General features: G+C 43.6%; 1 protein-coding gene across 2 annotated transcripts in view; it reads left to right on the top strand.

The window, feature by feature from the left end:
- slc44a4 (solute carrier family 44 member 4) overlaps nt 1–17,250 on the top strand; it is an 82,917-nt gene that overhangs the window by 46,572 nt on the left and 19,095 nt on the right. For both annotated transcript variants that reach the window (XM_059639529.1, XM_059639530.1), the window contains exons 3-10: nt 112–185; nt 4,380–4,458; nt 5,063–5,162; nt 10,822–10,950; nt 12,327–12,387; nt 12,845–12,953; nt 13,978–14,061; nt 16,419–16,531. In XM_059639529.1, the coding sequence (XP_059495512.1) occupies nt 112–185; nt 4,380–4,458; nt 5,063–5,162; nt 10,822–10,950; nt 12,327–12,387; nt 12,845–12,953; nt 13,978–14,061; nt 16,419–16,531 (749 nt within the window). The remainder of the gene's footprint in view (nt 1–111; nt 186–4,379; nt 4,459–5,062; nt 5,163–10,821; nt 10,951–12,326; nt 12,388–12,844; nt 12,954–13,977; nt 14,062–16,418; nt 16,532–17,250) is intronic.

Below are 17,250 nucleotides of genomic sequence, written 5' to 3'. Positions count from 1 at the left end.
CTCAACTACCTCCAATGCCCTTGGATGGTGCCAATGTGCCTTCACTTCATTTGTTGATGTTTATTTCTGGTTATGGACTCCGAAGAACCCCTGTCCATCTCTTCCCTGCAGGAGTTGCACCGACATCCTCTGCTGTGTGCTGTTTATGGCCTTCATTGTGGGTTACATGATCGTGGGGATCTTGGGTAAGTATCGAATTGGGTTTAATTTTGTCTTCCTCAGTCACCTGTTGCCAGGATTCTTTTCTTATTTTTAACCCGCACTCCCAGTGGCCTCTCTTTATCACAGGAAGAAGTTCTCCCCCTCCACCCCAACCTTTCCCACCATGACTGAGTGACTTTCATATCTCTGTTCTAAGATGGCAGGTGATCCAGTAGATCTAATCTTTAGGGAAGAGGGAATGTTGTCTGTTATACCCTCCCAACTTTGTGTCCTACCCAAAGAGCATCAGGACAATTTATTCCTTTTTTTAAATCTGAAAAAACCTAAGAAATAGACACTAGAAGAGACCACTCAGCCCTTCCACTCTGTTCCACTGTTCAATCCGATCACAATTGATCTCCTACCTCTAGTCCACTTTGTTGCAAAATTCATGTGTCCCTTGATCCAGGACTGACCAGAATCTGATCTGGACTGACCGCGTAAGTGTGGTGGATGCTGCTGTGTGGTCAGACTAGGAATTGAAAATGCTGAACTCCTCTCCAGTCTCCTAGCCATAAGGCTTAAGTCAAGAGTGTGATGACTTACTTCCTGCTTGTTGGATGAGTACTGCCCCAAAAACACTGAAGAAGCTTGACGACATCCAGCTCAAAGCAGTCTGTTTTGATGCAATCTGTTTAATGTCTAAAAGATGAATTGTATTTTCTTTTTAAAGTTGAACACTACCATTTAACTGATTGCATTATTGCCAGAAAGAACTGCACACTACCCCCACTCCTCAAGTTGTCTGAACCGTAATTTCCATACTGGTTAACCTTTCAAGTACAGAACAGCATTTGCCGAGTGTTTACACTGACTGATGGGTTGTGAATGCTGCAAAGGCTGAGCTCGGTGAATGTTAATGACACAAATATAAATATCTTTGGAATCCTGCCTGTATATTTACACAGCAAGATACAACCAGGACCAGTTAATCCGTGGCACTGAGACATCCTGCTTTTTGTTTTAACTTTAAATAAAGTGGTTCTGTTTGTACAAGGGACTGGTACTGAGAGAACCGCCCAGGATCCCTCACCCACAGTGGTAACTTTTCCTGGCTAGAACATGTTAGTGCCTTTGATTGCCTTGGACCTTTTTTATTTAACTGCAGCATGGGGGAGGGTAGGGGGGTGTGGAGGAAAAGGCCCTGTCCCTTGATTTGTGCACTCCAGAATACCTCTCAATCCCCAAACTACCATGTTAGCACTGTGGCCCTTTGGACGTGATGGTGGTTCTGTAGTCGCATTACTGTTTTAGGACTGCAGACTGATCTCTAGAACAACAGTTCAAACCCAGCCCCCACCAGCTGAAATTTGTTTACAAATTTTTAATTGTAATTTTTAATTAAATGCAGAGTCAGAAATATTATTCTTTGATGCTAATAATCCTGAAACTAGTCATTGACTAGTTTCACAATGTCTTCTCTCCCACCAATCCGCTCCTCCCACCTCACTGGCCAATCCCCATCCCCACTTCTGCCCCACCTCTTTGACCTGTCCATCTTCTCTCCCACCTATCTGCTCCACTATCCCCCTTGTATCACTGCCCCCTCCCCCTCCATTTATTTCAGAGCCCCCTTCCTCTCTACCCCATTTCTGAAGGGTCAAGATCTGAAACGTCAGCTTTCCTGCTGCTTTGCTGCCTGGCCTGCTGTGTTCCTCCAGTTCTACACCTTGTAATCATTGTAAACGTGAACATTGTTATCATGAACCATTACCTGGTTCATGAAGGAAATCTGCTTCCTTGACTTGGTTTGGCCTAAACGTGACTGAAGACCCACAGCAATGAACCTAATTCTTAACTTCACTCTGAATTCGCCTGGCAAATCACATTATGTACCAAACGGCCACCAATGTAATAAAATGTGAGGCTGGATGAACACAGCAGGCCAAGCAGCATCTCAGGAGCACAAAAGCTGACGTTTCGGGCCTAGACCCTTCATCAGAGAGGGGGATGGGGTGAGGGTTCTGGAATAAATAGGGAGAGAGGGGGAGGCGGACCGAAGATGGAGAGTAAAGAAGATAGGTGGAGAGAGTATAGGTGGGGAGGTAGGGAGGGGATAGGTCAGTCCAGGGAAGATGGACAGGTCAAGGAGGTGGGATGAGGTTAGTAGGTAGATGGGGGTGCGGCTTGGGGTGGGAGGAAGGGATGGGTGAGAGGAAGAACCGGTTAGGGAAGCAGAGACAGGTTGGACTGGTTTTGGGATGCAGTGGGTGGGGGGGGAAGAGCTGGGCTGGTTGTGTGGTGCAGTGGGGGGGAGGGGATGAACTGGGCTGGTTTAGGGATGCAGTAGGGGAAGGGGAGATTTTGAAACTGGTGAAGTCCACATTGATACCATTGGGCTGCAGGGTTCCCAGGCGGAATATGAGTTGCTGTTCCTGCAACCTTCGGGTGGCATCATTGTGGCAGTGCAGGAGGCCCATGATGGACATGTCATCTAGAGAATGGGAGGGGGAGTGGAAATGGTTTGCGACTGGGAGGTGCAGTTGTTTGTTGCGAACTGAGCGGAGGTGTTCTGCCACCAATGTAACTACACTTTCAGACGGCAGTGGTTCTGGTAGGTAGCTCACCATCATCACCACCTTGAGACCAATTACAGATAAGCATTAGGCCTTGCCAGTCAATTTTAAAAGTCCAATTCAAAATTCCTGTCTCTTAATTTAAAATGGTAATTAACTGTATAAACCTGTCGTACTAACGCCATAATCCCCAGTGGTGGAAAGATTAAATTGCAGCTATTCCACTTTCCATAGGAATTTACATTTGCAAGTGTAGAAGTAATTTATTCTCATGTAAAGAGGAATCTGCCTATGAAATTTTAATAAAAATGGTAAAATGTCACGGAGCATAGAGAATTAAAGGGACCCGGTCAGTGCTGCTCGTTATTTTCTCCTCCTAAGTGTGCATTCAATTCTTTTTGTTCAGTATTGCTAAAGACATTTTTGTCGTGGTATCTTGTCTTGCACTCACCAGGACAACTTGCAAGTTTTCCTCCAATAGAGTGCGGCCATCAATTCAGAGAGATGTTCTCCCTGTCTCTCCCATGAGTCAGAATGTTCATTTCAGTGCTGGTGTGATGCCAAGTATGCAGACTGGACATCCCAAAGACTAGTGGATCATCTCAAATAACAAATTTATGGCTGTTTGCAACAAGCAAGTAACTAACTGACTGTCTGTCTGGATGGGTACAATGCTTTGAAAACGTACCACAGCAATAGATCTGTTTCTGCAATAAAATGTTTGCTAAATAATCCCGAGTGTGTGAAAAATTTACACTAATAGCCAATTTAGATTGTCAGGTAGGTTCATAGTGTGGTGCACCTGTGCATATTGCTTTATCAATACCTACTTTCATACATGGGGCTCTGTTCTATGCAGATAGGAAAAGAAAATGTGTACACACACTACCTATTTCAGCACAAGGAAATAGATGATATTTTCATCTCTCAGGGCATTGCATTGAGAAGCTAATCAGATGCAGCCTGCATGGGTTAAAATTTAAACCTTGCCTTGTCATCAACTATCAGTCATTGTTATTTGGTGCATTCTCCATTGCAATATCTCCGCACAACCAGCATCCACTTCCCCCTCAGACTACAAAATATTGTTTTCCCTTTCATGTTGGTACTTTTTGCAAATTGTCCTGATGAGTGCAGGAGGAAGTTCTTTTTGACAAAATGTCTTTGCTCCCAGAAAAACTTAAATCTGTTGGCAGTACAGAACTTGTCTTGCAACAAAGATCTCCACAAATGCTGCCAAACCTGCCAAGCTTTTTCCAGCAATACTTTTTTTTTGGGTTCTGACTTAGAACATTCACATTTCTTTTGACTGTCTTCTGGTTCCTAAAAGTTAGATATAATCACAGTTTAGGTGCAAGACATTAGACCTACATGCAGTGTATTCTTTCAGCTCTCCATTTGGACATAAGCTGATAAATTGTTACTTGGCATGAGAACAAATCTGAATCTAGCACCCAGGGTATATATCCATATAATTCAGTTCCCAGCCTTTACAGATTGAACAAAATAGCGCAATTTTCTGTGAAATACATATTCCTTCCTATTTGCATTTGGCACCGGCCTGTTGGCCATTTATTTGGGTAAATCTGATTATGTGTTTGTGTTGAGTTTATTGTCTGGGTCCATTGTTGCCTCCCACTGACTGTGTGTTGTATTTTCCAGCCTGGTTATATGGTGATCCACGTGAAGTGATCTATCCCAGGAACTCCACTGGCATGTACTGTGGCGTTGGGAGTAATGAGTAAGTAACAGCTCTGCTGGGTTTTAGAGGGAGGCAGCTTCAAGATGCATTATGTCACTTGAGCATTGAGGATTGGGAGTAGGCTGTGGGACTCTGCTGGACCTGTTGGTTACAAGTATGTCTGTGTTCATTCAATGCACTTAGACTCCCAAGTTCCTGTAACCTTGTTTTTTTTTCTCTTTTCCTCTCTGTCCTTGTTCGTCCTCTCAAAAGAAAATACTTGATTTCTCTGCCCGGGTTACAGTATATGTTAAATTATATTAGCTCCTCAGAATTGAGGATAGCAGCAGGGGGAAAATCAAACAGAACAGTAGCATCAGAAGTCGCTGGAAAATTCTGTCCTGTGAATTATTGTCTGGCTAATGATGGCTGTAGCTTCCAGGATGTTTCTTGCAGTCAAATAACTTGCCAGTGACTTCCCGAGGCTTGCACAGGAGGTGCATGGTATTTATGAAACTGCTCTTACGAGGTGATGGGATTAAGGGGGTGCCTGCTTTGATCAGTTGATGCCCAGGATACCCACAATTGTGCCAGGGATGATGATGATGATGATGAAATGTTTATTTGAAGTCCACATGCTAACACATGCACATTCTCTTCCAAGGGGTAAACCTTATGCCTTCTACTTCGACATCCTGAAATGTGCCTCTCCGACAGGCATCCTGGCCTCTGCCCTGAATGGCCTTCAGTGTCCAACAACTCAGGTACTGTCTGTGTGAGGATTCTTCCTTGCAGTGCAAGCAATAGGAGTAGCCCATGTCGTCCCTCAAACGTGCCTCACCTTTCCATAAGGTCATGAGTGATTTTTTTTTTCTACCTTGAATCTAGCTTTTTGATATGACCCTCCATATCCCTTAAGCCCCTCAGGCGTTCGATAAGGTTCCCCACAGTAGGCTATTGTACAAAATGCGGAGGAATGGAATTGTGGGAGATATAGCAGTTTGAATCGGAAATTTTCTTGCTGAAAGAAGACGGAGAGTGGTAGTTGATGGGAAATGTTCATCCTGGAGACCAGTTACTAGTGGTGTACCGCAAAGGTCGGTGTTGGGTCCACTGCTGTTTGTCATTTTTATAAATGACCTGGATGAGGGCGTAGAAGGATCGGTTAGTAAATTTGCAGACGACACTAAGGTCGGTGGAGTTGTGGATAGTGACGAAGGATGTTGTAGGTTGCAGAGAGACATAGATAAGCTGCAGAGCTGGGCTGAGAGGTGGCAAATGGAGTTTAATGCAGACAAGTGTGAGGTGATGCACTTTGGTAGGAGTAACTAGAAGGCAAAGTACAGGGCTAATGGTAAGATTCTTGGTAGTGTAGATGAGCAGAGACATCTCGGTGTCCATGTACACAGATGATTGAAAGTTGCCACCCAGGTTGACAGGGCTGTTAAGAAGGCATACAGTGTTTTAGCTTTTATTAATGGAGGAATCGAGTTCTGGAACCAAGAGGTTATGCTGCAGCTGTGCGAAACTCTGGTGCGGCCGCACTTGGAGTATTGTGTACTGTTCTGGTCACCGCATTATAAGGAGGATGTGGAAACTTTGGAAAGAGTGCAGAGGAGATTTACTAGGATGTTGCCTGGTACAGAGGGAAGGTCTTACGAGGAAAGGCTGAGGGACTTGAGGCTGTTTTCATTAGAGAGAAGAAGGTTGAGAGGTGACTTAATTGAGACATATAAAATAATCAGAGGGTTAGATAGGGTGGATAGGGAGAGCCTTTTTCCTAGGATGGTGACGGGAGCATGAGGGGGCATAGCTTTAAATTGAGGGGTGAAAGATATAGGACAGATGTCAGAGGTAGTTTCTTTACTCAGCAGTAAGGGAATTGAACGCTTTGCCTGCAATGGTAGTAGATTCGCCAAGTTCAGGTACATTTAAGTTGCCATTGGATGAGCATATGGACGTACATGGAATAGTGCAGGTTAGATGGGCTGGAGATCGGTATGACAGGTCAGCACAACATCGAGGGCCATAGGGCCTGTACTGTGCTGTTATGTTCTATGTAAGTGTCCTTGAGGTAGACAAATTTTCAAAAGAGCCACAATTGTTTAGATGAATAAATTACTCCTCATCTACCCTGTCAATTGCTCCAGGAATTTGAGGTGTTTTCGTAAAATAATCTCTCATTGTTCTAAACTCTTGGGAATAAGGGCGTAGTCGAATCAATCTCACCAATCTGACCAAATCAGACAATTTCCTCCATTCCAGGAACCAGCCTCATGTAGGTTCATTGCACTGCACTCCTCCCTTAAGGGCAATAATTCGTCTTTGGGTAAGGAGACTAAAACTGTACTCAGAGCAACATTGGCCCCATATTACTGTAATAGGATTTCTTCTTTTTATACTCCAGTCCCTTTTGTAATAAAAACTGACTTCCTAATTACTTGCTGTACCTGCTTGGTAACTTTGATTACTATACAAGGACGGACAGGTTCTGCTGTATGTAATGTCTTGCACTCGGGGCCCTTACAGAGCTCTTTACAACCATACGTATAGAATCACAGAATTCTTACTGTATAGAAGAAGGTCATTCAGCTCATCAGCTGGCATGTGCCAGCTCTCCAAATGCCATTTGTCCTGTCTTCCCCAGTAACCCAACACATTGCTTGGCTGTTTGAAAGGGAACAAGTACCTTTTGAATGCCTTGATTGAAATTTCCTCCACCATATACTCTCAGTGCACTCTACCTTAACTATTTGCTGCAAAAAGAGATTTTACTCATGTCACTTTGTTTTCGCCCCCCCGCCCCCCACCGCCTTTTACTAATTTCTTTTTAAATCTGTTCCCTCTCACTTTTTGATACCATTGTTGCAAAGATCATTTTTCTCCATATGTAACTCAGCCCTCATGGGTCTCTTCCACTGGATCTCCTCCTCCTTTTTCTGAAAACAGGTCTGAGAAGCTGAGACTGTTCTCTCTTCATAACTGAAATTCCCCATCCTTGTAAACTTCATCTGCACTGCTTCCAATGCTTCACATCCTTCCTAAAATGTGGTGCTCGGAACTAGATTACATACTTCAGCTGAGGTCAACTTCATCTCCCTACTTGGTACAGTTGCATTTTTTTTAATAACTTGTGTACACATAGGTTGCAGTAGCTAAGGAACTGAATCTTTTTTGAGTTATACCCCTAATTTACTACCTCCCTAAGTTCTACCAATCATTCCACATTTCTCCATATTGGACTACATTTGCCACCTATCTCCCCACTCCAAAGAATTGTCTGTATCTTTTCTGTTTTTTTTTGAAGTTCTACACATGCCGCCTGAAATTTCATTTCATATTTGCACGTTTTAAAATTGTACCCTATCTCCAAGTTCTGGTTCACTAATATATATCAGGAAAAGTAAGGGTCCTAATGCTGACTCCTGTGAATACCTGCTGCAAACCTCCAGCCTGAAAAGCATCCATTGACGACTAATTTGTTTCCTATCCCCCGACTTACTTTTGTATCTATGTTGCTACTGTCCCTTTCTTATTCTACGACCTGTAACTGCTGTGATTGCGCAGCACTGTATTGAATGACTTTTTGAAGTCTCTGCACACCACATCAACTGCACTGCCCTGATTAATATTCCGCAACCACTTCAAGTTCCACTAAATTAGTCCATCATGATTTTTCTTTTGACCAGTCCAAGCTGGTTCTGTTCAATTAGCTTGTGTTTGCCCATTTGAATATTACCTTTTTTTTTTTCTTCTGAATTACTCTTTCGGAAAGTTATCCAATGCTAACAGTAGTCTGTGTGTGTCGCTGTCTACTATTTTTGAAAATGTTTGCAAATCTGCTGGTCTCTGGCATCACCATTGAGCCCAAGGAACATAAGAAATCGGAGCATAAGTAGGCCATTCTGCCTCCAGTCTGCTCCACCATTCTAAAATGGTTGATCTGCCCTGGGCCTCAAACTTCTCCCTTTTTTTCTATTTTTTTTTCTTCATTTCCTTCTCATCCATTCTTAACTCCTTGACATTTCTGCAATCTATCCACCTCCTCATTAAATACTTTGTGATCTATGCCTTTTGAAAGCTATGGAGGAGAGAATTCCAGATATTCACTAGCCTCTGGGAGAGAGAATTCCTTCACATCTGATTTAAATAAGCATTCCCTTATTCTGTAACTCTTCCATCATCTGAGATTGCCCAAGTAGTGAAACCATCTAAACATTTTACCTGGTGAAGCTCCCCACACTTAGAATCTTGTATGTTTCAATAAGATCACCCTTCACTTGTCAAAACTCCAATGAATTAAACTCCAGACTCTCCAGCTGTTCTTGATATGTCAACCCTTTTTCCCATGAAACAACCTAGTGAATTTCTTTAGAAAACCCCCACCTGTCCCTAAGGCCACCTAAAGATGAGTGGAAAAAATTATGGCAGTGTCTGTTCAACTTCCATTCTTATTTACCTAGCTATCTTTTGGATGCAACTCATCCAGTTTTGGTCTACAGATTGCCTATCTGCCTCTCTGACACCTCCTCCTCTTTGTCAGTTGTGAAGCCTTCTAACAAATGAATTTCCTCCTCTTAGTGTGACCTCGGTAGACATTTATCACTACCTTTTTTTGTTCTTTCCTGAACACCTTGTTTTCAGGAATACTTAACACCCAGGGCCATGTCTAAGCCCTGGAACATTATACCCGGAGCATTATATTTCCACCAGGAAATTTGTACCTTTTTGATTCGCCAGTCTTCCTCACCCAATTCCATGCATTCACTTAAGGGCACAGGAGCCCTGATTTCGACTTCCTTTTAAGTTCTGCCTTACTCTGGCTGGACCATTAACTTGCTTTTCTCTATTCCAGTGCTACCCATCTCTCAGTTTTTTTTGTGCACTTTGGTATGCCTCTCTACCTATGTTTTTCGCTCCAACGTCAGCCACGACTGCTGGCTGTTGACCCTACCTCCCCCCTCTGGTCACCAGGGAGGCAAAACACCATCCTGGATTCACATCTGCAGTCGCAGAAACCACTGTCTGTTCCCCTAAGTATCAAATCACCGACCACTGCTGTCTTCTGTTCTTTCTTGATCCTCCTGCACAGCTCAAACACCCACTCCCTCCACCACTAAAGCTCAGGAGCAGCAGTGTGTGCTGTTTCCAAGGTGCACTTCAGAAATTCACCAAAGATCCTTGGACAGTAATTTCCAAACCAACGACCACTTCCATTTAGAAGGAAAACAGCAGCAAAGACATTAGAACATCACCTGCAAGTTCCCATTGAAGTCATTCACCATCCTGACTTTGAAGAAATGGTGATCTACTTCACTGTTGCTGAGTCGAAATCCTGGAATTCCCTCCCTGATGGTATAGTGGAACTACCTACAGCATGTGAACTGCTGCAGTTCAAGCGCACAATTCGCCATCACCTTAGCAAGGGAAACTGAAGATGGGTAATAAATACTGGCAAAATCCCCTAAAAATTCATTACCATAGACTTGGCTCTGGCTGCACTCTCTCAACTAACAATTATTCTCATCAGAATTCAGAATGGAATCCCCGTTGTGTGTGGGGGGGGGGGGGGGGGGGATGTGCCCAGAGGATTCCTGTACTGCCTGCTTGTTGGTTTTTCAACTGCCCAATGGTCATCCATTCCTGTTTATCCCTTTATACTGTCTCTAGATGCAAGGTGACAAGATCTAGGAGTGCTGTCCATATGACTGTCAGTCTCACTGAGGCACTGCCGTGACCCCCAGTTACTGCTTCAGTTCGAAACCTGGAGTTCGAGCTGCTGCTTCTGATGACATTCCCTGCACAAGTGCTTATCCAGTCTATAGGAAACATCCTGAAATTCCCACATGGCACTGGCTGTGCATTCTCAAGGTCAAAGCCATTCCATTACTTATTAACCTAGCTACTGCCAACAAAACTTTTACCAATATTAATAAACAAAATTAATTACAGTTAATTATAAAACCTTAGTTCCACTGATAAATCTCACTGATAAATCTGACTAATAATTTACACACCTTTAAAGTTGCAATTAACCATATTTAAAACACTTACAGCCTCTGCACTGAATTCCAAGTGAGCCAAATGTGTGACCACGCTCTCCCTATGTCTCACTCAGTCTTCTAATTGTGTCTTTTATGGACGAGAATTGTGAGAACTTTCCTTTCTCTGATCATCAAAGTGCTTGCTTGAGGTTATTGTGTTGTCTTAATGGAGATATTGCTGAAAAACTTCACAGCAATGTCAAGAGAGGGGATTTTAACTTTATTGCTGATCTTATCATTACGGGGCTAATCCTGAGCTTGCTGTTTGTACCTTAGGACCCATGCAGAATAGTGGAAGATGTGACAGGATGGATTAGTACTTTCACAGGCTGTTTCACTCTTATCCCAGTTGAAATGCTCCATCTTTCTTCATTGGCAGATCTGTGTTTCACAGTGTCCCAGTAATTTCTGGATTCCAGCAACGTCATTTGTACCTGGAATTTCACCTTCAAATGTCTTCAATCAGAAATACTGCAACCCTTCCATTGACCTGTCGACCACCACACTGGTGAGTATGGCTGTTATAAGCTTTGCTTAAACAGCGCCTCGTACGACTACTTGGCTCTCTTCTGAGAGAAAATGAGTTTATTACCATACTGCCTTGCTAACTGTATTTCACCCCTCCAGCTTTCAAACTTGCAAATAGGTGGCACACCAGTTTCTATGTGTTAGCTATTTTGTGCTGGGCATCTGTCACAGTAGCTCAATGAGTCACGATTGTGCTGTGGAATTGACAAGTTGTGCCTTCGAACTTCACTCCAGACTTTTGAGGGTGAAGATCAAGGTTATGACCATCCAGTGTTGGTCATTTAAAGGGCACTGCTGTGGCCAAGATCTTGCATGTTCTCTCCAGATGACAGGAAAGACCCAACAAGAACTAGAACCCCTGTTGCATCAAGTGTGGATTCCTGAACACTACTTTTTTATTTCTGCAACAACATCTTAAAAGAACAATTCACCTGGACACTGATCATAATACCATAAGATACAGGAGCAGAATTAGACAGTTCAGCCCCATCAGGTTTGCTGCACCACTTGATCATTGCTGATCTGCTTCTCCATCTCCCTTCTCCCAATAATCTTTGAACCCCTCGGCCAACAAGAACCTATCCATCTGTCTTTGATAAATTTAATGACTTGGCCTCCACAGCCCTCTGCAGCAATAAGTTCCACAGATTCACTACCCTCTGGCTGAAGATATTCCACCTCATCTCTGTTCTAAAGGGGTGTCCCTTTGCTCTGAGGGTATGTCTTGGGGTCCTAGACACTCCTGCTGCTAGAGAAACAGTCCTGCCTGTCGGAGCCTGCTGCAAGCGTATCAGTTGGGGTATGCAACAAATTAACCATTTTCTGTTATATCCTGAGAGTGTGGAATTTTTGTCTTCCTTGCCTATGGGAAAGATGGTGATAATGTCGCCGGACTAGCAAGTCACCACCTGAGGCTTACAAAGGTGAGTGGATTGTGGGGGAAACACAGGTTCACATCCCACCATGGCTTCTTGCAGAATTTAACTACTTCCATGACCGTTGTTTTAGTTATCATCAATTGTTGTGAAAACCCATGTCGCTCAGGGAGGCTTTTGAGGATAGTTTCTCTTGTTAACCTAACTGAGAGTCCAGACCCACAGCATTGTGATTGGCTTTTCACTCCTCTTGAGCTGTTTGGGATGCTGGCCTCCCGAGTGCTCATGTCCCATGAAAGGATTTTTAAAAAATTTTCCTTTATTGTCATGGAACCTCTTCCTCTACTGTTCAGTGTCCTCACTTCTCCTTGTTGTCCCATAGGCTCTTAATGTTCTATCAAAATACTCAAAATTGCTCATCTTCATGTCAGGGAACAAAAATAAACAAACTGAACTTGTCTTCAACTTTGTTTTATTTCAGACACCACAAGATATTTTGTTGAAAGAACTGTGTCCGAAATACACTATTCCAAGCACACCTTGTAAGTGTCTGATATCTCCTGATGATATAGGTTTCAGTGTAAGACTTGTTGCTTGGGGATGTTGCTGTCCTTGCATCTCTACTTTAAGGAACAGTTTCACTGGGTGAAGAAAATGCCTTGGTCAGATTTGGAGTAGCTCCATTCAGCATTTTGACTTTCAGGGATTGAGAGGAATGTTGTCCAAAGGTTCAGGAAGAACTTTTTAAAATTCTCTTCCAAACAAGCAGGCTGTAGGGAGGAATGTTTGTTCTTCAATTTGAATCCCAAGGGTCAAGTAGTGCGTTGAAGGAGCTTTTGAGAAGTTGGTGAGATCTTGCCTGGCACAGGACTGCCTTGTGTGATTTTTCTCCCCAACCCCAAGTGCCGAGTGCCGTGCCCTCTGGAAGTTAAGGGTTGGTGGTGTAAGCGGACTGTGTGTTTTCATCTTGTAAAACCAGCTCCTATTCATTGTTTGCAGTCCTCGGTCGGTGCGTGCCAAAGATAGGTGATGCATTCCCTGCGAACTTTACCCTTAATGATGCTGGCACTGCCAATGAGACAGCTGAACAGGTGAAAAATGCTGTTGGGTAAGTCTATGCCAATTTATTCCACGTCATCGAACTTGGCCCCTGTCTCAAAGCATCTGCCCACTGACTGTTTCAGACCCCTGTCCTCACTTCTAAATTCTTGCATTCCAACGCACTCCTCCTGCCTTTTCACCAAATTGTATGTTTTTCACTTCATCTGCAAACCTGCTACCCATTGCTTTGCTCAGTGCGTACTGCTGTTTCAGCCCCCACTACATCCACCTTCTGCTCACTGACTGCATTGGCAATGGGTCAAGCAATGCTTTAACTTCAAATGCTCACTTTTGTTTTCAAATCCTTGCACAGCCTCAATCCCACCCCCATCTGTGCAATCTCCTTCTGACCCTCTAATTTTTTGTTTTTATTTATGTATGGGATGCGGGCATCACTAGCTGGGCCAATGTTTACCTCCCATCGTTAATTACCACTTGAAATAGATGGCTCGCTTGAGCCACTTCAGAGGCCAGCTAAGAGTCAATGACCACATTGCTCAGAGTCTGTCACATGTAGGCCAGACCAGGTATGGCTGCCTGTTTCACTGAAGAGCACTGGCGAATAACAATTGACAATGTTTGTTTGCCATCAGACCAGCTGCACCATGGTGAGATTTGGATCCATACTCCCCCACTTGTCCTCATTCGGTGGACAGCTCGTCCAGTGACTATACCGCAGCACCATCTCCTCCCCGCAGAATCCTGTAATTCTTGTTCGTCAGTTCACTTTACTTCACTTCTCATCTCAGCCACTCCTTCATTGGTCCCCAGGGATTTTGTTGCTTGGGCCCGAAGTTCCCTCCAACCCCATCCTTCCCCTTTTCCTTCTATAGCTCATCCACAGATAATTGTGATAGTAGCCTCCTATGAATCATGTTGGCGCTATGTACGGTGTTCAAGGCATTATGCTCGTGTGTTGAATTACTGTCTGAAGTGGGGTTCTTGTATAATGTTGGCTGGGAGAGGTGGTGAGATTTATTTCTTAATATTGTTCATGTTGGAGGCTGACTTTTTAAACTTGTCTGTTCCAGGGATCTACTGGGTAGCTTCAATGCCAGGGAGGTAGGGATGAGGATTTTTGAAGATTTTACCAAGTCCTGGTACTGGATATTAATGTGAGTTCACTTTACATCTATCAACTCGCCAGGAACATGGCTATTAGCACATGACTACTTTCTTCAATAATAATTTCCCCGCTGCAGCCTTTTTTTTTGTTTTAAATTTTATTTCCCAGCCAGTTTGTGCACCTTCTGAGGTTTCCCTTTGGATATATCAATGGGACAGTTTAACCATCCATCCATCCATCTATAGTAGGCTGAACAGTTTCATCCTATCCCTTGGCAAGCAAGGGAATCAAAGATTTGTGGGGCAAAAGGGCAGGAGAAAGCATCAATACAACCAGCTCTTCCTTATTGAAAGACACAGCAGACTCTGGGCCAAATGGCCTACACTTCCTATATTGTGCATCCACACAGCTGTGCTTCCTTCCATTTTCCAATTGGTGGATTTCTTTTGTGTAGTCATGTCATACAATTCTTCCTCTGACTGATCCCATCCCTAACAAACTCCGATTACCCCACTTCAAATGTTTCCTGAGGCAGTGTTCTATTGTTGTATAACTGCCTTGTAGAAATCCATTTTCTCTGCATCCCTTGCCATAGAATTCCTACAGTGGGGAAGCAGACCATTTGGCCCTTCGAGACCACCGAACCCTCAGAAGGGCATCCCACCCCATCCCACCAACTCTGCACTTGCCATGGCTAATCCACCTAGACTGCACATAGCTGGACGCTATGGGCAATTTAGCATGGCACTAACCTGCGCATCTTTGGACTGCAAGAGGAAACTGGAACACCCAGAGGAAACCCCCACAAACCGGAGAGAATGTGCAAACTCCTCACAGCCAGTCACCCAGAGTGGAATCAAACCTAGGTCCCTGGCATTGTGAAGCAGCAGTGCTAACCACTGAGCTACCATGCTGACCCTTAAGACTTTGATTAGATCTCTATTTTAATTGCACAGAAAACAGATCTAATTTGTATAATCTCTCCCCATAACTTAATCCCTGATGCCCAGGTATCATTATTGTAAACCTACATGTGCTTCCTCTGAGGCCAGTATATCCTTATCCTGTGCACAGTGGGGTCTATTCAAGATTTTGTATAGATGCAGCATAACTTCTGGAAATCTAAAGAAATCTCTTTACAAGCTCCCCTTTATTTACAATGCACATTATTCATTCACAGTACCCCAGTAAATTGGTTCACAAAACCATGCTGACTCCTCTTGTTTAAGTGTGACAGTATAACTACCTTGATTTTATCACCTTCCCAATGAAGGCCAATTAACTTCCTCTTTACTGCCTCCCCCTCTGCTTGAATATATTCTTTGCTTTTTAGTTTTGGAAAATTAACACCAACACATCGAATGCCACATTGTCCAGCTCCCTGAGACCTCCTGATGAAATTCATGATCCAGGGACCTGTCAGCCTGCAGCTCTATCAGTTTACTCAGTACCACTTCCCTAAGGTTTTCTCTATTCCAGATCCAGATTTACAGCAAAACATTTGGTCATTTTAAGTCACCATTTCCTTTATTACATACTAATAAATACCCATTCTCAATCAGAAGATTCCTTTTTTTTACTTAATTGTAAAAATTCTTACCATTTGTCTTTACATTCCTAGCTTGTGGTCTCTATTATTCTAATTTCTTCCTCCTTTAGAATCATTGTAGGGATTTTATGTGGGAGCAGGCCTTTTGGCGCAGCAGATCCAGTGACCCTCCAAGGAGTATCCCACCTGCTTGCCTGTGCTATCTCTGTACCCCTGCATTTCGTATGACGAACCCACCTAGCCTGCACACCCCTGGACAATATGCACAATTTTAGCACAGCCAATCCACCTAGCCCTCATCTTTGGACTGTGGGAGGAAACAGGAGCACCTGGAGGAAACCCAAGTAGATTTGGGAATAATGTGCAAACTCCACCCAGTCACCCAAGGGTGGAATTGAAAAGTGCCAACCACTGAGCCACCATGCCACCCGGTTAATTATCCTGTCATTCTCTGTGGTTCTTTGGATAGAATACAAACAACTGATTTGCTACTCATCTCCTGTAATTGTATGCTTTTTTTCCTTGTAGTTTGCTTTCTTTAACTCCTTGAGCTAACCACAGATAGTTAGTCCTCCTGATGGATTTTTATTTATGATAGGAATACACCCCTCTAAGTATTCTGAAATGTCCCTTTTGAATGTTTGCCCACTGCTTCTCTATTGATCTGTCCCTGCACCAACCCCTGGTCACTTCAGCCAGGTTAGCCTTATTTTTTTTTTGCCATCCACAGTGTTGTGCCTCCCCACCCTATAAACCTTTTAAGAGCTAACACCAGACCCTTGCTTCTCCTTCTGAAACTGGTGTAAGTTAACACAGGATTTTCTTTCTCTTTCGTCCCTCATTGCCTCCCTTGAAAGTGGCCTGGTAATCGCTATGATTCTGAGTCTGCTGTTCCTGGTACTCCTGAGGTTCCTTGCGGGAATTCTGGTCTGGGTCATGATCATTGCTCTGGTTGCTGTCATTGCTTATGGTGAGTATCCCTTCCACTTTAATTATTTTTCGTCTCTCCACTGCCACCACCACCCCCACCCCCACCTTCCTATGGGCAGATGATTGAGATGCGCTTCCTTCTCCCAGAAGCTACTGTCTCTGCATTTTACTGGGCAGGTGGCAAGTAGAGAGCAGAAGAGGGACTGCAGTTTCCATGCTTTGACTTCCTGACTGCATTTCATTGTGCGGACTCCATTCCACCATCCGCAATTTGCTAAATAAGCGAAGGGTAGCATCAAACTTGAAAGAAAATTGTATATAACCGCACAAAGGCAAGTGGCAGGTCAGTTGATTGGAATATAAAGAAAAGCAGCAAGTGACTACAGCGCTAATTGGAAGGATTGAGAGGAAGCTAACTAGAAATAGAAACAAATAGAAGCTCCTACAGGCACTTAAAAAGGAACAGTGAGTAAAATGTGCCTCGGTCCTCTAGAGAATGAGCCAACTGATGCGACTGATCACCCCAGTGGCTTCTATGCAAAATGTCTTTTCAAAGATGGTTTGCTGAATGCTAAATCAATGATAGTAACCAATGATGGCCTAGTAACCAGAGCCCAGGCTAATGTTCTGGGGAGATGGGTTTTAATTCTACCTTGGCAGATGCTGAAATTTGAATTTAGTAAAGATTTTGCATTAAAAGTTAGTCTGTTAGTTGATGACTGTGTCGCCACTGTTGTAAGTACCTACCTAGTTCACGAA

The sequence above is a fragment of the Stegostoma tigrinum genome, chromosome 34, assembly GCF_030684315.1.
Source record: "Stegostoma tigrinum isolate sSteTig4 chromosome 34, sSteTig4.hap1, whole genome shotgun sequence".
NCBI lineage: Eukaryota > Metazoa > Chordata > Chondrichthyes > Orectolobiformes > Stegostomatidae > Stegostoma > Stegostoma tigrinum.
Note: the sequence above shows the minus strand (reverse complement) of the source record. Positions and strands in the feature narration are given on the sequence as shown.